General features: G+C 36.6%; 1 protein-coding gene across 1 annotated transcript; it reads right to left on the reverse strand.

Moving 5' to 3' along the window:
• Positions 1-10,034: 10,034 nt before the first annotated feature.
• On the reverse strand, positions 10,035-23,741 carry LOC105054653 (auxin response factor 11). The gene is made up of 14 exons (XM_010936223.4): positions 22,877-23,741; positions 22,614-22,726; positions 21,622-21,720; positions 21,409-21,465; positions 20,585-20,737; positions 20,422-20,506; positions 20,057-20,147; positions 18,250-18,414; positions 18,040-18,159; positions 13,975-14,050; positions 13,750-13,873; positions 11,847-13,498; positions 11,532-11,722; positions 10,035-10,487 (listed from the first exon to the last, which is right to left on the reverse strand). Exons 1-14 carry the CDS (start codon positions 22,974-22,976, stop codon positions 10,388-10,390), a joined length of 3,126 nt encoding a protein of 1,041 aa, XP_010934525.1. The 5' UTR covers positions 22,977-23,741; the 3' UTR covers positions 10,035-10,387.
• Positions 23,742-26,001: the final 2,260 nt, after the last annotated feature.

Genomic DNA, 26,001 nt, shown 5'->3' on the forward strand with positions numbered 1-26,001 from the left:
TGCAATTCATAGTCTTATATTTGCATCTTTGTATTTGGACTTCACTTTCATTTGTTAGAAACTATTATTATTAAGATTAATTTGCCTTATATGTTAAGTTGTAGCACATAACATATTCACCTGGTTCAATGCTTTCTTCTAGAGGTATGTCGCCCCCTCCTTCATTAACCATCTTCACCAACTTCAACACTTGCTTGTAGTCATTCTTGTTTCATACATTAAATAAAGGACCTATCCCTTGCTCTCGTATCTGGAGTTAAACCAGTACAACGATTGCCCTCTTCGGATGACAAGGTGAACTACTGCAATAAATGATGCTGTCATTGCCTACTGGCACTTCAATTTCCTCAGTTCTGTTGGCACATTAAATAAAGAAATTGTTATCTCATTTTGTCTATGGATCTAGAGATTAAGAACTCATGAAAATGGCTTTGACTAGATTGCTGCAACATAGTATGGCATGTAGGTCTGTTGGGATGTTTAATATTAGTCTGCAACTTAGAGTACTTCCACTTAAGTATTGCCAAAAGAAAAGCTGCAGAGCAGACAACAAATTGAGTTGGATTGGAATATTGTTCAGTTATTACTTTTTTGAGTTTTTGCCTTGCGATTCAAGAAATCATAGTCCATGGCCTCTTCAATGGAACTTGCAATCAGACAGGTCTTATTGTAGTACCATACAAGTGGTTGTGTGTCGTAACTTTCAGATCAACGACAATGAAGTGGACAATAGAGGAAGTGGTGCCTAAAGATAAGCTTGAACCATTGGTAGCTTTTCCGAGGATATTTGCTTAGAATTAACTGCAGTCCCATGGTTTGATATTTTGATGTGTCAGCATACTTAGGTGGATCACCAATACTAGGTTCAAAGTTCTGTATCCTAACAGGACGGAGGGTGTCCCAGTCATCCCGTCCCGTTCTTGTGAGAAAATAGGATCGGAGCTTCGAAATCCATCAATGTGGAGAGAGAAAAAGAAAGAGGAAAGAAAGAAAGGAAGATTAAAAAAACGGAAAAAGTGAAAGGAAAGAAAAAGAAAAATGAAAGAAAAAAGAAATGGAGAAGAAAAAGAATGGAAGGAAAGAAGGAAGAAAGAAAGGAGAAGAAAGAGAAAGAAAGAAAGGGATAAGAAAAAAAGAAACAAAAGAAAGATAGAAGAAAAAGAAAGAAAAGTAGGAAAGAAAACAAGAAAAAAAGAAAAAAGGAGAGGGAAATGGAGAATATCTATCAGAATGCATGACAGGGACTATTGTCAAGATGGGACGGAACAACGAGGCATCCCATTCCATAGAGATATCAGACACCTCTATCCCACGACATTTAAAACATTGACTAGGTTCAATATTGACACCCCTGCCTTGCCTATTGCAATATTTTACTTGGCTGTATGCTTTTATGCTTTCTTGATGGTCATTGTTAATGTGGCATTGGTGTTTGTTATGATCAAATTGGAGTTGCATTCAATTTGCACTGCCTCTTCTCCAATCAAAGGATATGATTTGTATTTCATATTGGAGACTTGTATATCTTGGTTTTAAAATCCTATAAAATGTCCATTTATTCTTGAATTAAGTACATTTTGATATATTTGGAGTCTTGATTGCATGTCCCCATTAGTAGGTGAGAGATTTTTCCTTTTTTTTTTTGTTTTTCCTTTTTCATTTCTATGAAGCAGCTTCCTAATAGGTGACAAGGATTACAAACCATAGAAACTTTTTCTTATATGAGCTTCTTTACTTGCTTATCCTTGAGTCCTAGCTAATTTATAAATTTGCTGTTATCATCACAAAAGATCATGAAATATCAACCTAGTTGTCTGATAGCTCTTTCATGAAACAAGCAATCGATATCACTATTGTACACATGTCATTAACAAATTTGTATTAACAATGCCAGCATCTTGTTGATAACTAGAATTATTGACAACATTGCAGTCATCATTTTTCTTATCAAATGAAACCCCTCCATGTCTGCAACTGAGTGGTAGATGAGCAATCCTTTTTAATGGCAATTGCCAGATTTCCTATCTCTATCACAACAAGTATTCATGCACATACTTGTCGAAAAATATATTTGGCATCAACTAGTAAATACGGAAAGTACAGATATTGAAAATACTACATGGCTTTGAGAGCCTGCATGGGTAGTATTTTGTGACTTCTGATAAAATCAAAATAGATATTATTTGGCCAATAAAGATAAGATCATTCAAACATATTTGCTAATGTGCGTAAAAGGATATGGAGTAGAACATCACTTGCAAGTACATGTACTGTATTTTCTCATGGTTAGACTACTAGTAAGACTAACTAGCATTTAATAATTGAATTAATATGTGCATTCATAGATGCTTGAGATAATTTGTTCATGAAAAACCATCTTCAATTAATAAACAATTCCAGCCAGAAAAATAACAAGCTGAAGTCTTTGGCTGGCTTGGTAATTATAAGAATTGAATGACACAAGTTTTCATCACATGGATAAGGCAGTAAATAATACAACATCAACTGGAGCAAGAATAGTTGTTGTAAAACAGTAACAATGAATGACGTTTAATAAAAAGGGGCTTGGAAGCAGGGCTGGTGATTATGTGGATCAGGATTTCTAAATGAGTGCAGCAACCTATTTAGAAGATACTGGCTTCAAAGTCTTGATGTTATCAAATTTGGAATAGCTTGACATTCTAATAAAATGGTATTGAAATATCATGATTAATATTTTGGGAAATGGCTGCCTAGTGCCTGCCTTAATGTTTTGCATCTTGTTTGATGTAGATGATGAAACTGATTTATGTATTATTGAATGCTGTCGAGTTGGTATTTCCCTTAGCTTACATCTTATTTGATATGTTTAAATTTTTTGGGTACTGTAGATTTCTACTTGTGTTTATTATTTTCTGAATTTATCATTTTTGGGTTGCCTTGACCTGGCACCGACCTACCGGCCCACCAAGGCATTAGGCTACCTCTTGGATTCCTCAGTTCCCCTTATAGTACTTTCAAACATTCTCCACAACAATCGTGCAAGCTATATTTCTACACCAGCCAAATGCACTCCAAAAGCCTCTCGATCTGCATATATACAAATATATGTACTAACATGGTTATCTATAGAAATCAAGAAAGATGGCTTCCATGTTGATCTTCAATGAACAGGGTAATTAGATCTGACACCAAATAGTTGCCTCCTCAGATATTCCATTAATGCTATATGTGACAGTCTGAAATCATAGCCTTGATCAAGTATAAATTTATATGATTTTGGACTAGTTGTATTTAAATGATCAGACTAGTTCATCTCTTTGGGAGCTTTTATTCTTGATCATATCCAAAAATAACTCAACAGCATATACCTAAAATTATAGCTTAATCATTGCTATGTCTGTAACTTATTGTTCATATTACAGTTAACCCATACATCTGACAGGTTTCCTTTTTTTTGGCCTAACATTATCACACTCTTAAATTAAAATAACAGAAGTGATATCTAGTTGCTTATTAATGGGCTGTCTAGTCCATCATTGGTCTACAGACATCTGAAAGAAAGAGGAAGAAAACTGAAATTTGACGATTTCCTACCACCACTATGACAAATTGCTAGTTGATTAAAATAAATAGCATATCAATTAGATGATTTCTTTGTATGATTTGGCATTGTTCTTATTTCTGTGTGATATTTCCTCTACAAATTAGTGAACTAACAAATGGAGATTAATGTTCAAGATAGCATTTGCACAAAACTTCTGCTATTTCTTGTTCTTGTTTTCCCTCTTATTTGAAAGTAATAAATATTTTCTATCAAAATCTCTAAAGATTTTTCAATCAATTTCAAAACACAAATGGTTTCATAATATATGTTGTTCAGTTAGGCTCATTTTTCTTCTTGGGTTTTGAAGCCAAAAGCAATATCGAGTGGGCCCTTAGCAAATCTGTCTCTTGTTTTCTGAATCATCTTACATATATCAAAAAAGAAAATTCAGAAATAGTTTAACAGTAATAAGTTATGCATACCTTTTGTATCTAAAAGAATCAGTTACCTTTTATATTGAAAAGGATCAGATCCCATTACTTTAATCTCGTGTACCTTAAGTCAGATGTATTGTTAACAAAGTACATGTCTACATGTATAAATTCTTATGCATGTTCCTTGTGTTTATTACCATCCACTATTGTTTTAATCAGTTGCTCTCAGACATGTATGGAGGTATATGTTAAGAGGGCAAAACAACCTGGGGAACATGTCATGCACAAGCTATCTCTTTTCATCTTGTGTTAAAGAATTAGAATCACATACCTTTTGTACATGGAAGAATCAAATACTTTTTGTATCAAAGAGAATCAGATCTCACCACTTTAATTTCATTTACCTTAACTTGGAATTATCATTAACAAATTACTCGTCTACACAAATGAATTCTCATGCATGTTCCCTTTGTATATTATTATTTGCCAGCCATGCGGTCTGATCAGGTACTCTCAAACATGTATTTTTAGAGGCATGTTCAGAAGGCAAAATAATTGATGGAACATGCGATGCACATATTAACTTTATCTTATTTTATCTCACGTTAGCATGTGACTTTACATGGCTATTTGGCTGCTAGATATTAATAGTGCTGGCAACACCCGCTGCTTGGTGTATGCTTAGTGCTGACAAAACTCTTGGGTAGACAAGCCTTGAAAATTTTGCACCAAATGGTTGTTTCTTTGGATGTAGCACTTACAATGCTGGGGAATAGCTGGTGCTATGTAAATTTTTTCCCCCTTGTTTGTACCATTCAATCTTGTTAATATTCAAGCCGCCCAGCTCTGCCTGGTGTCAACAGCGTAGCCTCCTTTAGTTCAGCAACCAGGTGGCCCTGCAATTTTGTATGTGCTACTTCAGTAATGGATTGCCATGCGGTTTGATATTTCTAAATCTACCACCATCAGTCATGTGGTTGATATCATATATCTTCCCTCATCATAAAGAAACTGTCTTAATTTTTTTCTCGGTATTTGTTCTAAATGCATTCATGAATATAAATCAATAGCAATATCAAACACTTGGGAGGTAGTACATATAGCGGCAGCTTAGGTACTGAAATTGTTGTATTATAGAGGGAGAAAACTAAATATTTAAAGAATAGTATCTATTTAAATAAAATATATTGGATATTTGATTGTTTAGCTGAATGAGGAGGTGATGATACAGGGAGACTTGCATGGTGGAATTTGGGGCAGCGCATCGTTGTATCACCAGAAGCAACAAGTTGCTTTCTGAGGAAGAGCAATTTCTATTTTCTTCTTTCTTTTTTTTTCCCCCAACAGCATTTGAAATAAAAAGTAGTACAGATGGGCTACTTTGTTCCATTATGTAGGCTGTGGTTTAAGGTATACATCATTTAGAAATGGAGGCATAAGAGCATTGGTGATGGTTGGAAGGAATACATCATACAGGAAATGTGACAGGAAGTGACAAAGTGCAATTCCAGGATGGTAATGACAAAATACTATTGCTGAACGTACCTTGTAGTGTCTGCGCTTAGCAACAATTTTCTTTTTCATAGAAAGAGCTCGTAGACAAGGGGCAACATAACCCGGGGTAGCTCTTTCCGGGTATCCCTAACCCTCCAATCCAAATAAGCGCAGGATTTGATCACCAAGTCCGATGAATGCAGGGTTTGCAAATCATTTGAAGGGTGTTTAGTTGGGAGGAGTTGGGATCTGAAATCGGAATAGGAATGGATAATTTTCACGATTGGAAGTCCAATTTCAAAATGGAATAGGAATGATCCGATGTATCTAAAATCCAATCCCTTCTCTCCTTTGAAGATTTAAATTACTATTTCGATTCCGATCATGAATCAAATTCTTTAGAGAATTTGATCATATTCTGAATCTAATTTCAATCCATTCTGATTTTTATTTTTTTTTTATTTTTTCAGTGCAATATGCACGAAGAGTTCTTCTGGTCCGTACATGACTCCCAAATCTTCATCCCTATTTAGAGGCCCTGAGAAATAAAAAATAATTTGATGCCCAGGTGCACAGCACCACATTTGCATTCCAGTGGCTGCTTGCACAGGAAAGAGAAGTCCAATGCTGTGAAGTTTTATATGCCTTCAATCATTCTGTGTATCCATAATGTATTATCTAAGCATGCCGAACAACAATCATTTGTTTGAGTTGCCACCAGATAATAACCACCACATCATCCTATCCTCAAAATATAAATACCATACCCCTAAGAATAATAGCTTCATTACAATGTCATCCAAGTGCCTGTTTGGTATATTGTTGCTTTGATGTTTTTGTTTATCGGCGAAAGAGTGAAACAGTCAGAGAGATTGATGTTGAAGATGGCATTTGCACAAAATGTGTCAATTCTTTGCTTTTCTTTTCACTCCTTTTTAGAAGCAACAAACCTTTGCTTCCAAAAATTCTGAAGGTTTTACAACCAATGTAAGAAAATGGAAGGGTTTCTTTGGACGGTCACTCGGTCCAGTTCATTTTTGTTCTTCAATTTTTTAACTAAAAAAGAATGCAATACCAAACAGGCCCTAACTTTAATGTAAAAGCCCGACCCACTAGCCCTGTTAAAAAAAAAAAAAAAAAAAAAAAAGAGAGAAAAACAGAGCAGGATCGGAGTCTTCCTCTTCTCCGATCAAAAATCGGAGTCCTAGGGCCATTAAAAGACCCGGAGTCTTCCTCTTCTCCGATCAAAAATCGGAGTCCTAGGGCCATTAAAAGACCCTAGGACGAACCCTATAAGAAACCCCCCTCTCTCCTCTATGGGTAGACCCTTCAGTCGCCGCCGATTGCCGGAGATTTTTCTCCGATTTTTCCGTTTGAAGCCGCGACTCCTCGACCCGTGTTCGCCGCGATTTCTTGCCGGTGGGGGTCACCGGAGGTTGTGGTAAGGTCTTCCTCCTCTCCCTCTCTTCTCTCCCTTCTTTCCCGTACCTGTGGGCACGATGGCCGGCGACGGGTGTCGCCAGATTTAGTTGGATAAGGAAATCCCCTGTTCGCCGCCTTTTCCTCTGATTTTCCGACGCCGACGGTCACGCCGACTGCCGGCTCTGGTCTCTCCGAACCCGGGAGAGTCGGCCGTTGCCGCCGGCCACCACCGGCCATGGTATGGCCGTGATCGGCCGGTCAAGGCACGGGGACCTCTAGGTCCCCTGTTTCGGCCCAATGAAAAGCCCGGGAAGAAGAAGAAGAAAAGAAAAAGAAAAGAAAAAGGAAAAAAAAAAAAGAAAAAAAAAAAGAAAATGCAAAATAGAAAAATAATAAAATAAAAAAATAATAATAATAAGAAAAGAGAAAAATTCCCTCTCTTCCCTCTTTCTCTCTCTCTATTGTCTCTCTCTAAAAAGAAAAAGAAAAAGAAAAAAAAGAAAAGAAAAATATAATAATAAAAAAATTCATGTGAGAGAAAGTTTTTCTCATCTCTCTCTTAAGTCTTTCTCTCTCTAGAATTAGACTTTCTCTCTCTACCTTCTCTCTACATTTTCTCTCTCTAAATTTTCTTCCTATTTTCTCTCTCTAGACCTTTCTCTCTCATTATGGATTTCGTCTCTCTAGGGTCATTCTCTCTCTCTGATTACATCACAGATCCTAAGATAAACTTGAGATGAAAATATGATGATCTGGGACTGCTCCGAAATTCGTGCAATAGATCGGATCCCGATCCGATTCTTTTTCGAAATTGATAATATCAATCATGGTTAATCTATATTAAGTCACCTTGATATGACCTCTGGTGATCTCAATCATAATTGCCACTTTTAAAGGATACGAAGATTCTCTCTCCACTTTCTCTCTCTACTTTCTCTCTCATGACCGACTTTCTCTCTCTAAAAAAAAAGATCTATGAATCCTGTATCGAGTCATGCCTTCATCTTTTAGAAGCTTATATTGACTCTAACAAGATCTGAAGTTGCTTTGATATCCGTGCTGTATGTCAACCTCATCTGATCGTATCAAAGATCTTTCAAATTTATTAAAGAACCCTATTGATTGATCTTGACTTTAATTCGATCTGTGCCTCACGATTTCTTGATCAAGTCACTTGAATCTGACTCTCAGATCAAAGATCCTAAATTGCCCTGGTATCTGGATGGTCCGACATATTCGGTCAACGATCCTCTTTCCTTATGATTTAATCTTATTATATTTATGGAATAGAATTTGATAATGATTTGATATTTTAAATAGGATTAGCTGATTCTTCTTACGAAGTCTAAAGATCTAAGATGAAAGAGGTAAGTAGATCTTATGCTCCTTATTTATTTTTTTAAAATGATCATGTTTTTATGCAAAGAATTGCTATTGATGAAATCATAATTTTTTTTATAAAATAAGGATCAGCATATGTGATATAAAAAAGCATATTTTATTATGAGCATTGATTTCATGAATATGTCCTATGAAAATAGCATGATTATGAAGCACAAATTTCATTGTTTTTCCAATCTATGTATATGTATGCTTTAAGAAAAAGATATAAAGATTTCAAAGGCTCTCAGATGGCTATGAATGAATCCCTTCGGGAAGGTCGACATCTGGAGCTAGCATCCATACGAAACATGGCCCTGCCAGCGGGTATAAAGTTGGCACATGAATTAAGAACTCTGTCGATTAAGAAACATGGCCCTGTCATGGGTATAATAGTGACCTTAGCACAAATATCTGTGAGCAATGTTTTGAAACATGATATGAATACATGATGAAAATGATTTACGATTCATGATTGTGAAATATACATGATTTATGCATGCATGATGAGTTTATAACTTGTTTTGTTATATGCTCTATGAAATATTTTATTTTGTATTATCTGTTATTTTTTAAATATTGCATTATCATAAAAAAAAACTTATGCTTGATCCGATAAGAAAGTGCAAGTTCTACTTACTGGGCTAGTGTAGCTCATATTCTTTTTGTTTTCTTTTTGTTTGAACAGAGAAATAAGGTTAGGATCGGCAAAAGGAATCCAAGCTTGAAGATCGGCATAGCAAGCTGAAAAATTTGACAACAGAAGTTTAATTTATTTTGTAATCATGAATTTGTAGTTATTTATGAATGTTGAGATTCGGATTAGTACTTGCTTTTGGATTTAGATGCTCTGAACCCATATTGGTTCGATTATTTGATGAATAATAGAATTGAATCTTTTTATTTGACGAATTTTAGATGATTATGATGAGCTGACTTCATGTTATCGTGGGTTCCATCCCTCGGTAGCATGGCCGTATTATGTCCCAAATTTGGGACATGACATTTAATAAAATCAAAAATTAAAATACCACCTAAAACAATCAAAAGCATGACCAAGCCGATCCACAAAACTGCTCTAGAATGCTCCACTATATAAAAAGCTACCCTATTAGCTACTCTATTAGTCTTTCCATGTCAGCCACAAAATAATGTACACTCCCTCATCAGCCTCCAAATGTCTTGCAAGAGAGACATACATCGATCGCTCTAGACTATCTCTAAATCCATCCGATCACTATACTTGACTCACCCTCAATGCAAATATGACCAGCCTTCAAGACCGATCTCGCATGAATAACATCCATCCAAGCGACCCTCTCCCAGAACCAAGATATCGAAAATCTGACTCCACCCCACCGCAACAAACCTCAAATCTAGGTCTCTGATCACAAACCCCACTCTATATCTGCCACCGCCACCAAGTTACACTATCATCAAAGTTTACTTTGAGGAAGCTCAAGGTACTAGAACTAACATCATATTTTGAGCAATGAAAAGTTCAAATGATGGCCGTTACAACCGTAGCATGCATCCACAGTAACTAATAAATATCTATAGTAAGATATAAAGTAACTTATTTGCTTGCATTATATGAGACAACTTTATAAGCAGAATAAGCCCCCAAAAGAAAAATTGAAAACCATGAGACCAACAAAAAGAGGATAAGACTAATTGCCATTTTATCAGACCTTGTTGTGGTCGTATATGACACCCTTGTCTGTGACTTTCTGCTTTAGGCATTGGGAGAAGTGAGTAGAGACGATTGTGATTGTGGAGATGTTATTCAAGCATTCCCACTATAACATTAGAGAATAAATTTGCAGCTACTATTACAACTATGATCGAGGTCCAACTTATACTTCAACCATCCGCAAACAAGATCACAAGATAATTTTCACAAACAAATGGAACATTGATGCTTGCTTTTATCTCACCCATTTCTTGAAGCTTGTAAACAAGCCTTCTCAGAGAAGCTGAAAGAATATAACCTGATTTCCACAACTCTTCCAGTTTGCTACATTTCCTCAGTTTTTCAATCGAAGATCATGGAAGCTTAGCAAAGCTTACTCAGCTGCATGATGTTTGGGAGTGCTAAGCATGGCAAATATCTGCTGTCTTCTTGACCTGATCAGAGGCAGCTATTCATTAGCTGCACGCCCTCTTGGCTCATCTGTTGTACTTCAGAAGGTGATAAAATCCTAATGCATCTAACACAGTTGACAAATTCCCTACAAGCAGACCAGACAATATTTAGATGTCAGGAAATTCAGAGAGAATAAGCAATGGCATGGCTTTTGATGTCGAATAAGTAGATGATAGGCACTGCTGATATCACAGTTCTCATTCTAATTTTACAGAGACAAAAACAACAAAAAAGTAGATGAAAAGAAAGCAGAACCAAATAAAAATAAGGTGCAGCTGTAGTTGAATGTGGGTGATGGTTCTTGGATAAGGGTAAATTACGTCATAAGAGTATAATTTCATGGAATTTGACATCTGAATATCTCATAATATATATGGAGTTTGCAGACAACCAGAATCCTTGATTGTCTTTATCTGTTCATTTTTATTACAGCAAGGTTTCACATTATAAAACCAACAATTTACCTGGTTTAATTCTCCTGAAAGCTCATTCTCTGTTGATTACCAAAGAAAATCAGAATCATGCATATCAAACTTGCACAATTAGATAATCTTACAATCAATGTACATTTGTTGCATGAGAAAAAAAAAAATCCATATATAACTTGATCTTTGGGTGCAAGAATTTATTTTCTCAACTGCATATTTTCTTTTTTTTACATTTTAATGTCCCATAGACCTTAAGTACTTGCACTCATGAATGGGCCAAATCTCTGACATGAATCTGACCCATAGTCAACCTAGATTTGGTAGGGATTTACATAAAATCACAAGATCCAGAAAAAGGTCAGGCTAGTTAGCTCAGATCACCAAGTCAGGTAAAGTTTTGCCCCCTAGCTATGTAGGGTTAGATGGTGACATCAGGAAAAGTTTAATTTGGGAAATGAAAATGATAAATGATAAACTAATCAAGAAAAGTTTAATTTGGGAAAGATGTTATGAACTAATCGCATGTTTAAATTTCAAAGGTATCTTCATTTACAGCTTAGTATAAGATATTCATATGCATAATGTCAAACAGAAGAAGAGCAAGACATTTATATTTTAATAATAACTATGGACTATAGACTATTGTTGTGAAGATGTCATTGAATATGTTCACATGCATAGGAAAAAGAAGTGAGACTTACTCCCATGGATCATCCCCTACAAGAAGAATATCATTTTCATAATCAACATAAACAAGCTTCCATTCTGAACCTCTAGGATCATCAAGTTGCCCATCAAGTCCAAACATGCATGCAATTGCTGATTTTAATTCATGGTAATTTCTAAAGCGTGTCACATCAATTGATCTTCCAACAGATCCTAGCTTTTGAACCTGTTCGATAGAGTTAGCCATCATACATTATCAGAGCAAGGACAAATATCCAAGAGATATTCTCCATATTGCGGAGTGCAGAGTTCACTAACATCAGTTTTAAGTATGATAATTACAACTTTACCTTGGTGTATGTTCGCAAAGGTTGTGGAGAAATTTGTTTTCTTGAACCTCTATTTAAGCTGTACTCATTCGCATCTATACTCCCAGATGATGCACCTCCAGAGCTGTCAGGAATATCTTGTAGGGAGTATAATTGAGAATCTGCCAAGCTTGTTGAGGTAATCTGAGACTGCAGATCCTGATTAGAAGTAAGGCTGCCAACCAGACTCTGTGAAAGAACATGAAACTTGGAACTCCCCATGATGTTGGAGCCATCAATAGCTTTACTTGGATAGTAAGGACTGATATTCATGTTTCCAGTACTAGCTTCAAACTGGACATTGCTAAAAGTCTCACTTTGGTTGTAACTCTCCTCGGATAAGTCTCTTCTTCCACATGAGTTAGATATGCTCTGCAAGACAGTAGCCTCTTCAAAAACTTGCAAATTATGCACCTCAGATGACAGGATACCTTGGGCAAGCTGTTCATCATGTAAGGCATTTAGCTCAGGGGTGCTCAAGAATTCTGGAATGAAAGTAGCGAGGCATGGAGTCCCAGAATCTGACGTGCCAGAGAACTGAAATGTCTCTATAGGATCAAAGGTTGGTGGATTCACTATAGATGATATGTCAGTTGAGGCACTGATAACATTCTCAGATGCAGATAAAAATAGGGAATCAGGCCTTCCAGCAGTGTCCAGAAATTCTGGTGTTTTAATGTCATTAAAAGGTTGATAGCATGAAGACTGCAGCATCCAGTCCTCATTATTCAAGAATGGAGATGGGTATCCTTGATGTAGCTGCAAGTTGTTCATGTCACTCTTATCTGGTGAATGTGTTGTCTCTAATCTTGGTCGCTGTATACTAATTGGTTCAAGCTGCTGCTGGATAGTTGGGGGATCACCATGTCCCTTAATTTGTAGCTCTTGGTTTATATGTACTTGGCTTCCAAGGTTCTCATGATTAAGTGAGCATGTGGAATTTTCACCATTTTCATTTCTGGAAAGCGCATTCAGATGCTCCATTGGTAGCTGCTGCAAAGGTGCTTTTATTATGTTATCAGATTGTGTAACCACTTGATTTCTTGATGCGACAGAAGCTGTATCTCTTTTTTGATGAACAGTCTCATTTAATAATGCACTTTCACTCCTTGAGATGCTGATTCTGTCCTCATCACTTGCACATTGATCTAGACAATTTTGCTCCAAGTGAGGTTCTTTTTTACACAGTTCTTGTGGCTTCACACGTGTCCATGACACAGAATCTAAATTGACACCATTGTGCAATCTGCAATGCTGAGATTCTTGACTTTGTAATGATTTATTTTCTGAAGGGAGGGTCTGCTGTTGTACTGGAGCAAACTGGCTCTTCTGTTGCATTGGTGGTTTATTAACCAACTCCTCTTGATGTACGGGATTTCTTACCATACAAAATGGCAAAGCAGAAGAGAAGGTCCTAGAAATGTCATCAGTTTTGATGTTTTGTAATATGCTAGCATATATTGACTGATGGCATCCAAGCTGATTCCCAAGGCCAGGATTTTGAGGTTTATGTAACAACTTAATAAGCTGCTCTGTTCCAAAAGCAGAGACCAAGGGACGTAAGTCACCATTTACATTTTCTGGATCCTTCAACAATGTTGACATGTTTGCCAATCCAAGTTCCATGCCAGGCACTGCAAATTAATAATAGGAACAGGATCTTGAGTCCAAATAGAGAAAATGTATATGTATATACATATTAACATTGGCAGCTAGTTATATACACATACACACAAACAATATGTATGGGGAACCATGTGCCAGGTACTGTAAATATTTCGAGTTGGACAAGATCGAATTTATAGCACATCAAAACTCCTGATATTGAAAAAATAATTAAGAATAATTTAAATGCCTCCTTTAAAAATGAACCTACAAAGCTTACCAACAAATCCAGGAAGACATTGTCGTTTTGGGGTAGGAAAAACAAAAAGACTTTCAGGAGTTTCAATTTCCCAAAGACTAACCCTATCTGGTCTTTCCCCGTAACCATGTTCATCCCATTCTACCTGATCATGAGACAGAGTATATTTAGTGTTCCAGACAATCCAATTATCTTGTGCTTCTTTATAGAGATTGTTTCATGAATAAATGTGCTAGGGCAAGTCACCTGTAGATTACGCCACTTTGAATTTGGCCATCTTAATGGATCACAATCATTAATCCCTACAATCGTGCCCATATATCTGCATGAACAAGAACAAATGACTAAACTTTTATAATGCTAGAGCAAACCATGCTGTACACCAAACATGTACTGATACAAAATTTTAAAATAAAGTTAAGCAAGGCCAACCACAATCTTCTCACACATGGATTTCTAATGCATTACAAAACATTAACGAGCAAGTTAATATACTTGGTTTTAAGAAAGCAAACTATATACCAACCATGATTTTAAAGGAAGTTAGACTTGAGGAGAAAGGCAAATTGCCTTCACAATAACCAAACCTGGCTGGCACTTCAGAATAAAACCTAGAATCTTTTATGTTTACTACTGATCTTGCACCTCATGTGTCTTAAGCAAAACAACCTGGAGGCATATGATGGAAAACAGATTTAAAGTATAACCCTCTTTATTGAATTTGGGCCCAACGATTTACAGAAAAGATAATATGCTAAGGTTGAAAAAGTAACTTAGCTGAAAGATAGTATGGGAAAAAAAAAAACTATGTTAAGATTACAAGATTGCTTAGCCAAGTTGTGACTAAGGTTATGGAATTATTAAAAAGGTAAGTGAAACTAATGAACTGGCTGAGCTCTAGGTGGAGCTCAAGGTTTCCAAAGCGTAGAACTCCTTGTCTAGCTATCAGTGTGAATCTATGAGTAAATTGCAATTTAAATTCTTGGAATGTTCAGACTAAGAGACCGTTAGTATCTTATTTTTTTATAAGACTTTTTTTTGGTTTGGGGGGGGGCGGAGATATGCTACTGTTGTTTGATTAGTTGGCAAATTTAATGAGGTCACTCAAAAACAGGACTGGATATTAAAAGCATGATCAGAGGTTAATTGTCCTTGGAAGTCTCCAAGGCTGCTTCTGTTATGCATCTCAGTCTATTTTAATTGGTAATAGCAGCATTTTAAGTATGAGGCATACTGTAGCAACCAAGTATGGCATCATGGTTAGGTACACCCCTGCACCAACACATGGTACAAGTGTTGACTCCATCATACCATGTGTCGATACGGAGCATAACCATATCATACCAGTAAGCTATTACATGAGGCCTAGCACCAAGACTTTAAAATTTTGAAATAGTATTAAAAGGTCTTTGAATTACAGGTCGAGTGGACATCACTTCCTTATATCTGCAATTTCACCATCTGTTAAAAGTCTTTTTCTTTATAGAGCCCCACAGGTTCCAAATCTTGTAATTACAAAAGTGATTTGTTATTAGTTGAAAGTTGGCCTTACCAGACACCTAAAATGACTATTCTTCACTAGCATGGAAGGGACCTCAACAAATAGAGATGTTATTTCTCAAATTCTCTTTTTCTATGTAATTCATTTAAAAAAAAAAAATCAGCTTATTATTACTAGCTTTTTTTTTTGTTACCTCCAATCTTCCACTCTGTTTTACCCCACAATTAAGTTGCTTCTCTACCTATCATACAAGTAATAAAGCGAATCTAACAATCCATAAAAGCAAGTTTGACCATCATAGCAAGCCAAAATACCACACTATTTCCCACCATTGGCACGAGAAGCAACCAGGGGTGACAAGACATGACTTTGAATAATGTGATGATCTTGTATTAAGATTGAGAAAATGGATAAGAAGCTTGTATCTTTAGAGTGTCAATGACAAAATTGATCACTGACATCAAGCCCTTCCTTGGCTATACATGAAATTTTGAACAAGTCCAGTACTGAGGAGTCTTAGTCACAAATCCTACAAGAATGAGAAATTACAGAGCCAAAATTATGAAGAGTAGGACTACAGGAAAAGCAAATACTCCTGATATTCAGAGCAACTTCAATTTAAAGAGTTCCTCAATAAGCAGTTCTTATTATTATGAAGGTTCCTGTGGAAAGATAAGTTGGTAGTCGTCAAGCTAAGGAGTATGCATTTTTGAAGAAAATCTTAGTTTAATGTGCGAGGATAACTAAAAGAAATACTTAAGGCTGAAGACATTGAAGCTACTAGGTTTAACCTTATGTGCATTGGTTGTGATAAGATTTTTCCAATATCCTTTTGAAGAAAAAATGAGTAAGAAATAGAATTATCTACTTCTTATAATCTCTTGAATGGTCAAAATTAACTAAGCCAAATTATAAAGAGGTTTTTCTTTTTCATGTTGGGAGCTGCCCCTTTGCACAGTACCAAAATGCCCTCTAGGATAGTGTCCTCGATTGCCAAAATCATGAGTAGGTGCAGGAGCAGATGCAGATGCAGGTGCAGGAAAGCAGATATTTTAGAAACACTTTAAGAAAGCACGGAGCAAAATGGTGCAGGTTGAAGATTCTAAGGGGATTCCAGAGATGTTACGTTACCCTAGATAGAAGATTCCAGCTATAAGTTCCTCTCCAATCAATTATAAACATCATTCATGCAAATTTTCTCTTGCACAAAACATGGACTTTGCACATTCAATCATTTAAGTTCCATTAAGTTTTAGAATATTTAGCTTATTGTAAAGTATTACAGGTTATTTGCAATCATGAATTAACACAAACAAAGTAAAGCACCTAAAATTAAATAACTGACCTTTTTACTTTTTTATGTGGTCAGTCTTATAGATTAAGGTATGGTTCACCATGGTTCTAGAATATTTGTTAACCAACCTTAACCAATGACAACCAGCCATAAAATTTGTCTCAGACTCCCGGACAGGTCAACTTTAGGAATGAGGGACCTTTCCTGAGACCTAGGATGCTACTTTATGGGAAAAGAGTCACTGGCCACCCAAGAGTCTCAAGTACGTAAAAAGATACTATAAAAAAATAAAATTTGAAGGTTAGCATTAATTTTACTTGGCAAAACTGCAAAAATGAAATCATTCTATTTGGGGAAGACTGTTGATACTTAGACTGTCATGGCTGCACCATGTGCTGCATCAAATATAAATATTGTAACATGAATGTTTGGTACCTGCTGCATAGGATAAATAGCCAAATAGCAAGGCTCAAAGCATGTATTCAGTAAGTAATGCAAAGCCAACCAAAAGGTAAAGCCATCAAATATCATGGTTCGGGTACCACAAGCTAAGTTAATGTAAAAGAAGAAACATGTTGAGCAAAATGGAGAATTTGAATGTCTAGCTGAAACATGGCACAATGTTTACACCAAATTCGCTCAAGGATGAACAAAACAATATCAAATTTAAGGATGAAAGCCTGAAGGGTTCATCAATTCAAATTACAAATGAAATCTATGAAACATAATTAAATAGACTAGAAAGAAGATTAAAATGGAATCAATGTATTAAATTGAAAGTTCATAAGTAAATGGAAAAATGAGTTAGTTAATGTTGAAAAGTATAACATCTAGGTATGGCCACGGAGATGCATAAGCAATATTAGGTGATTTAAGATTCAAAACAATGTGAAAGGAACACAAAGGATAAGTGTTCCAGCATGAAATAAAAAACAATAATAAGCCAAACCGAAAAAGATCATGAGTCATATAAGGATAAACAGAAGATACGTTCTATACAAAAGGTATGCATACCCAGTTGAAAACCTAAAACTAGACAAACCAGGGAACAAAAAAAAAGAGAGAGAGAAAATATGGTTATCACTGAGCTAACGAGTTCCACTAGTAAAAAGAAATATACTAACATAAGTGGCCCCACACACATGGAGTAAATACAGAAAAGAAGCAAGCGTCAAGGACCAAAACAGTGAAAAGAGCCAAAAAGGACTTCTTGATTCTTGGTGCAAAAGTAGGAGTAGCAAAATTAAACAAAGATCCTGTTTGAACAACATTGTGAACTAGATTTTAAGCAAGCCTATAGGGAAGAATCAAAATACTCTTGGTTTCACATCAAATCAAAAGCTAATCGATCAGAATTAAACACAGTAGAAGGCCAATATAAATCTAGAAACCAATATTAGAGAACCTCTTATAGCCATATTACCAAGATTTTGTGATCACACTACAGTGTAGTGCAACAAGAGAAATAAATCTGAAGCTACGTGTAAAGTTAAAAATGACTATAATAAATCTGCACCTGCGCTTGCTTGACTCCTCTGTTTCGAACATCATTCCAAATCTCATCCCAATTGATACTTGGGTGTACGCAGCTTTGTGGTACTTGCCTATAGGAATTATAAACTCTGAAGGACATGCCCTGAGCATATTTAGAGAAAATGATGCTCCAATTATGAAAAAAACAAAAAGACTACATGAAAAGATTTAAGAAATTTACCCTTTGATATACCTTGGATTATAGTAAACAGTAAATGGACTGCGACTTGCAGCAGCATGAGCTGCAGCAGCAAGCACACCAATATGCATACTATCAGCTGACAGCACAGATGATGGCAATGCTGTTTGCTGACGATTGGCACGTCTTACACCCAAGAGTAGTTGTGATTTCTCATCCCTATATAAATGATAAGCATTATTGGACAGTGTCACACATCCCAAATGCAACTTTACATTAGATATTAATGGCTCTAGAATATATATCCAGCCTTTCTGCTCAAAAGATAGTCAAAGTTCACATATTTACAACAACTTTCAGCAGTTTGGAACACAAATTATGAATTCATCACTTTAACAAAGACTGCAGATATTCAACTTGATTAACGTGCACAACTTTGTAACCTGACCAATAAGGCATATATTAAGGAACTACAAGTGTTCAAACTAATGAAATAGGTTGGTTTACAATGCAATGGGCCTGCACTAAAGATTGGCTGCTGCTATTGAACAGTGTGCCTTGGTATATGTAATTTGCTGTAAAAAGTGCATCCCCAATGCACAAGACTCTCGTGAGTCTGCAAAGGGTCAGATGTATGCAGCCTTATCCCAGCATGCAAAGAGGCTGTTCCTATTATTTGAACCCATGACACCCAGGACGCAACGGAGAAACCTTACCAGTTGTGCTAAAGCCCGTCCTCTACTGCAACAGAGTGGTAATTGCTATAATCAGCAAATGTCTAAAAATTTAATGAGTTCTGGGGGAAAGCTTCGGAAAACAATGTAAAATATTACAATGAATGAGAATTCACTGTAAAGCTACATAAAAATAAGGTCCCAATCAATGGCCCAAAGATACCACACTTGATCTCTTGGAAACCCACAAGGGTTTGGACAAGGGGAAGTGGACAACACTGCAGGGTTCCTCTAGGTTGTGGTGTGATCACTAAATATGTTTGCGGCCAGGGAAATTGTATGATCAATTTTATGACCTGCAAAACTGCATGGAAATGTTGGGTATAAATATTAGAGCCCTAAATGTTGTTTCTTCCAGGATATCATTGTCTTCCCTACATAATGTCTCACATATCATCAGATTGTTGTATGCTTAGCTAATTACATAGTTTTAAGTTTGTTCCTTCATGCGTTCATTTAACGCTCTAGATCATGTTTGCATTATGATGCATGAAACTCTTTTGGATGATAAGGATGAGAAATGATATTTGAATCAGATGATTGATTAAATTAAATTATGTTAGTTCCATACCTTTTGCCTAATAAGCAGTTTAACTTCATAGACACACGAGTTTTTATCAATTGATTTGTATTTACTGATTATAAACTATGACTTATAAATCAGCAACAGAGCTCGCCTTGAAGGAAGATCCCATTGACTTGCTGCATTCCACTAACTTCTAGAGTTATTTGACTAAATTTATTCCATAGCATGAAGAGTTTTATAGAAACAATTATGTCCCATCTTTCCATTTAATCCTACTCCAAGCAAGCTAAACTAAGATTGTTTTCTAAATCACAGGAAATAATTGATGCAAGAACCCATAAAATTTGGCACCAAAAACAAGGTATGAAAATGTTTTCCATGTGGACAAAAAAAGAGTTATTTGAGACTGTCTACACCAAAATATGATAGGAGAGTTCTCGTATGCCTGGGCTATTCCAATCTACAATTGCTCAGCACCAGATATCTCTTAATGCTTGCAGATCGAGAGGAGAGTCATTTAATAATGGTTTTAGATTGTATGCACAGATCCACCTGCTCATTATGTAATATATATCAGGGATATGTTCTCGCAATAATTTACCTGATAAATAACACAGAATCACCAGCCTTTAGCCGCTTTGCACCCACGAACAAACTCCATCCAGTTGTCAAAAGGTGTCGTTTCGGCTGACCTGCAAAGATAAGGAACATTAGCATACAGTCATTTAACATATAAAGTAAGTAGTCCGCAAGTTGGACATGATCAACATAAAATAAAACTGTTCAGTATGTCAAAAAGTGTGAAATCTCTAAAAGAAAAGAAGCATAAATTATTGTAAAATAAAGGTCAGACTACAAAAATGTGTGACAAATATCCATAACCATAAAAAACGTGTCAAAATGTCCAGAAAGTCACTTAAAGTACAGAAGTTTGTTAAGAAGCCAAGGTGTGACCAATGTTCATACCACGATAAATGTGTCGAAATGTCCACACATTATCATGCAAGTCTCGAACGATGAGCTCCTGATTTGGAGGTTGCATTGAGTAATCCTGAAAAGAACTATCCATTAACACAAATACATCAATCAGTACACTATTCTTAAATTTTAACTCACTGCAACACCTCACCAATTGAGGAAACAGCTTTTCTGCAGCTCTTCGAGGCACCGAGAAGCCACCATGTGTACTTGTATCACTTGCAGTTAAATTCTTGCAAAAGAACTCGGTTGGGTGTTTACTTTTTGTATGTCCGAGGTCTGGAATAGGAAAGACATCACTTTCCTGAATGAAGGGAAAAGAAAAGTGTAAAGACAACAAGCAAAACAATTTCGAGACTCCTAAGAACATAACTGATGCCCTTCCATATTGTAAAGGAACTCTAAAGGTGTAATTGTTATTCCAATGGCATGTCTTTTAGAAACTTCATAACATAATTATTAAACAATGAAAGCAAGAACCCAAATCATTTATACTGATCTGTAGCACTAATGCTTAGGCTGTGTCTTGGCAGTTCAGCAGAGCAACTGTTTTCCAGTAAATTCTAGAAAAGGCTAGTGAGTAGTGAAACACATCCATGAACACTAAGTATGCCATTATCAAAATAATAATTATGGTACTATAGCTTAATAGTAAAAAATTTGTACACCAAATACAAGCAGTGTGCATTCCAATGTCAAATGCTAGCAATTGATATATGACATAGCTGTGCTAAATGTTCATATGTATACTATAGGTGAATTTACTAGTAGCAACAAAAAAATTATAGAGTCAAGAGAAATTTGCATAATATTCTGCAATTCAATCTTCTCAAAGAGAAGAGGAGGGGCGGGGAGGGGGGCATGAAGAAAGAACCATTTTTTAGACTGCACTGACAAATACTGCCGCAGAAGCATGTTGCAAAACATTTATGAAATCACAATAAATATAAATTTCAGTCAACCAACTTTGCTTACAGTGTTCACTGGCTGAAGGGTAATTTGTGCATAAATTTCATCACTGTCCTTGTCAGCCTGGCAAGATAGACAGAAAATGGCGATTATTAGCTTAATCCTATTAAAGAACACAAACTAAAGCCAAATATTAAATCATATCGAAATTTTTTGATGGTGACAGACCCACCCTTTATTCAAAACTAAAATGAATTTCTATGTACTGGTTACACTTACATGTAATGTAACATTGTGAACTTGGCACATCAACTGAGATGGGAGATTTGGGTAATTCGGAATGTGTGAGTTTGCTGCTTTTCTAGTTGAAGCTGTTACCTGTTGGAAAAAAAAAATATGGTTATAATAAACAAACAAAGAAAGGCTTTGAGGCTTTAAAGCCTCAAAAAAAGAAAAGAACAGCCTTGTTGCAATGCTTAATCATTTATCATGGCTCCAGATGCTCAAATTCCTGATAACAGCTCTGACCACATCAAATTCGCATAGTTTGACCAAATGAGAAACTCAAATATCTTAGGAAACATTAAGGTTTTCTAATGCAGTTATTATATATCTCGATATACAATCACAATGTACAAACATCCATAAACTCTTGTGATTGAATTTAAGAAAGAGATGCTAGATGCTGGTCAAGAAGCATAATCTATTCAAGTCCAAGAACTAAACAAGTTAGATATGCTTAATAGATGACTCTTGCACTCGTCTACATGATTGTCATCATTCTCACAGTGGACACTAGAAACCAAGTGTGCTAAGGTTTAATCATGTAATGGGAGCTCTCTGAGAACACTGGTAACCTAAATGGCTCAAGTTGAACTATAAGATTACATACAAACTGTCCCACATTATTTTATTTCGCACCTAACTGCTGAATAAACAGCCATACACATTTAAGTACAGCTAAACCTATATTCAAGCAGAGATTTAGGAGTGTGAGTCACAACAGCTCTTAGGCTATCCGCATTATAATGTAAACCAGCTAACATAACATCTGAATCTTAAGGAGTATTGAAAGACAATTTGGCAGTTTTTGTGCTCGCCATGTTTGGCTACCAAAGACTAACTCGTTACACTACAGAAATGGTCAACTTGCTTAACTGAACCTAATGAAAAGTACTAGATACGTTATCAAAATTCTGTTAAACGATAATGCAACATAATTCACTATGTGAGAACCTCCAAAAACGTAAAGATTTGGGGGCAATAAGAACCTGTTCGCTGTGTCCCTGAGGGAAATAGTATACAAGACTGCCAGGTTGAGGCAAGGATACAAGTGGTCCGGCACAGGCATGCCAAAGCTCGGAATTTATCACCTTCCTTGCAGCTAAAAATGAAGCAGGAAATGCTTCAGAAAACAATAACACTAACAAGCGAAATACTGAAGAAGAAGAAGAAGAAGAATAAGAAGGTCTCGACATATAAAAAAAATTGAATACCATTGGAAAAGAAGAGCTTACTGAACACAAACACTAACCTTGCTTGCTCTGGACTTCTCCCAGGAGCTTCATTTCATCAAGCAGAGATGCTGCATTATTCAGACCGGAGGTTTTGACCTGCTCTTGGACGGAAGTCATCTTCGCCTAGCAAGCTATCGAGGAACTTATATGAACAGCACAAGAGTTTGCTGAACATAACATCAAGCTCTTACAAAAGCAAAAAGTCATGATCTTTAGATACTTGGGTCTTCATTTTCCAGCCACAAAACTCACTTTGAACTTGGAATCCAGCTCACTTTCACAGCATATTGGATAGCCACAAAAGAACCTTCCAATTTAGTTACCAGAAGGGACAAATTCCAATGCCCAGAAGCCAAGCTTCTGAAGACAAATACCCCAAAACGGTAACCATAACAAAAACTAACCAACCAACAGCATCAAGATCGCATCTTATACTCACAAAACCCCATGCTTCCTCAAAAAGCTCGCCCTTTTAGCATCGGAATTATGCATTTCGATAGGATCAAACCACGCAGAGTCCCAAAGGTAGCGAATTTCTCTTGTTTTCTCAATAATTCACCGCCCAAACCACGTCAAAACCATCTATATGAGGAAGAAAAATCCCTCCTTTCCTCTCCCTTCCTCCCCGTTCAACAGAATAGGGAGGGACCGAAGCAGAGACCACCCTGCTGACCCTGTCAAAGAGGGAAAAACTGTTCAAAACACGCCACGACCGATCCAATTTCTAGCGAATGAGCCTTGACCGTGGAGCAAAAGCTGCAGAAATCTGAAGTGGGCCTGGACGCGGACCCGGGCGAGGAAAGGCGAGAATTTTGGCCCTCCGAAGCACGCGAAGAATAGCATTACATGAGTGATCGAGCTCGGAACGCTCTTTCTCTACCCCTTTCATCCGTCCTTTTGCCCCTCTCCTCCCTTAAAGACACCGACCTTTCAACGGAAGACGCCATGATGCCCTCTCCACCCCCTTTTCGCTTTCCGCTCCAAAGAGGAAATGGAAATCCCCCTTCTCTCCTCTTTATTCTTTGGTTCATCGAATCCTTCTCTATACTTCTCTCTCTCTCCTTCTTATATATAATCTTTCTGAGTTAATGGCAGCTTTAGACTGCTACAGAGAGCAGGGAAAGAAGAGCGCCACACGAAAGCAGCGAATTGTGGCAGAGCAGCAGCGAACGAGAGCGAGCGAGAGAGAGAGAGAGAGAGAGAGCGCACTCCAAAATCCATTTTTTAAACTCCCACCATCTCTCTCTCCATTTTTTTAAATTCCCACCATCTCACTCTCTATCTCTCTCTTCTTTTTCTGCCTGTCTTGCTGTGGATTGCGTCTGCGGTGAGACTCCTCTGCTTATTTGACCGTTCGAGAAACAAGCTTTCCGCGCACGTTAGCCGCGTGACACGTGGCGTTTATATGGAATTTTTGGTGTATCTCCAGCTTAAGTACACCGTACGGCAGCCATGTTAGCACCCAAGGAGGTATAACAATATGACTAATACCTCATGGTTACCATGTAATCCAATATTATTATACTGATTTAAGTATACAGTTACTTCCAAAATAAACTTGTGTAGATGCTTGTATATATAGTGTCAAGACCAGTGCTATGGTCCCAAGGCAGTACCTTTCCAACAAGTGCCCAAAAGCTTTCCCTCGATACCAAGCTTGGCCCCCAAAGCATTTCCCTAATGTTTTTAGGTCTTTGTAATCTATATCTATTTTAGAATGGAAAGGAGGACAAGCCCCAAATTTCCACCAAAGGGAATGCTCTTTTGAGAGGCCAGCTCGTAAAGGGTAAAGGTTAGTTGAGGTAATTGAAGAAGTGTGATGCTACTTATGGTACCTTTTGTGCCCCAAAAACCAACCTAAAATAGATTGATCAAGATTTCTTTTCGATGCTATATTGACTAGTCGATTTATATCATCCATGAGATGGTTTATTACGTCTTATCATCCACTCTTATGTGAGTGGAGAATTCTATTTATGATACATATCATTGAGGATAATTCGTAACTTGAATTAGTCAACACTCGCTCTTTTTGGAGGTTTTATGGGATTCATGCCCTCTTGATGCCAACTAAACAATTTGAACAATTTTAGTGGCCACGAGACACATGGTGGCAATTCTAACATTGTTGATGTTAAATTTAAAATTTTGAATATTCTTCCTAGCCGTAGAGCATATAAAGATAGCAATACTGACAACTGGCTGGTCACAGATTATGGTGTGAGTTAAGACATGAGCATAATGTATCGAAATATCAAACATACGATATTGCGTATATGATATAAATATGAGACTTCAATTTATAAGTTTTTGTAAAATGATGACGATAATGATGATGAAGATGATGTTGATTTATATCTCAAGAGGATATTGCCTTGTTTCACATAAAATGCCAAGATTTATGGTGGACATGTTAGGTCCCATCAACGTGTTAGGTGCCATTTAGTGACCATCTAACATCAATTCATGAGTCAAAAGTGCAGATCATGTGTAGGATGACGTGTGGGTCCCAGGTATATTACTAATTTGAGGTTAGCAAATCATTCTATAGATGGTACCACATAAGAAGCTAAAGGTGAGAGTGACTCCCATGTGCACAGTGTAAGCTTACTTCCCTAAATAAAAACTTCCAAGAGACTTCTTCATAAGTGACATTTGGGACCATGTTTCTAATTAGTCATGCAATGTTCAACACCTCAAGATATAGTTACTTCCATTCAAAATGACCAAAATGTGGTAGGCACCAAGATGCTCCTGCCTGTGTTTCTGAAGAGATGCAGGTCCTTTACAAGCATGATTGCTGAACATTCCCACAATCAGGACATGCGGAAGATTTCTATTGGTCAAGCAATTTCGACTCACATCAAATACACCGGCAAAGTTTCAAACATAATGAGAGCCGTATTAAAATTTTTATCTGATCAATCGAAATTCATTGCAACTTAAGTTGCAGAAGATTCACCGTATTTTGGAATGATAGCTAGAATTTAGTTTCAAATAAAAAGTCTTGAAAGTGATTTTATAAAATGTTAGAAATCATCTCATTAAGAAATTCCTGACTTTCAATTAACTGATTCTTAAGTTACGGGTGAAAATGGACTAGATAATATCCATTTCGATTCATTTTTATATCCAAATCTAT

Source organism: Elaeis guineensis, chromosome 12, assembly GCF_000442705.2.
Source record: "Elaeis guineensis isolate ETL-2024a chromosome 12, EG11, whole genome shotgun sequence".
Lineage (NCBI taxonomy): Eukaryota > Viridiplantae > Streptophyta > Magnoliopsida > Arecales > Arecaceae > Elaeis > Elaeis guineensis.

What these genes read in the sequence shown, in the direction of transcription:
- LOC105054653 (XM_010936223.4), bottom strand. Translation starts at nt 22,976, where the DNA reads ATGACTTCCGTCCAAGAGCAGGTCAAAACCTCCGGTCTGAATAATGCA. An exon ending in AGAAGTCCAGAGCAAGCAAG is followed by an intron (nt 22,727 to 22,876) that starts GTTAGTGTTTGT and finishes CTTCATTTTTAG; the next exon opens with CTGCAAGGAAGGTGATAAAT. An exon ending in CAAAGTGGCGTAATCTACAG is followed by an intron (nt 13,874 to 13,974) that starts GTGACTTGCCCT and finishes TCTCATGATCAG; the next exon opens with GTAGAATGGGATGAACATGG.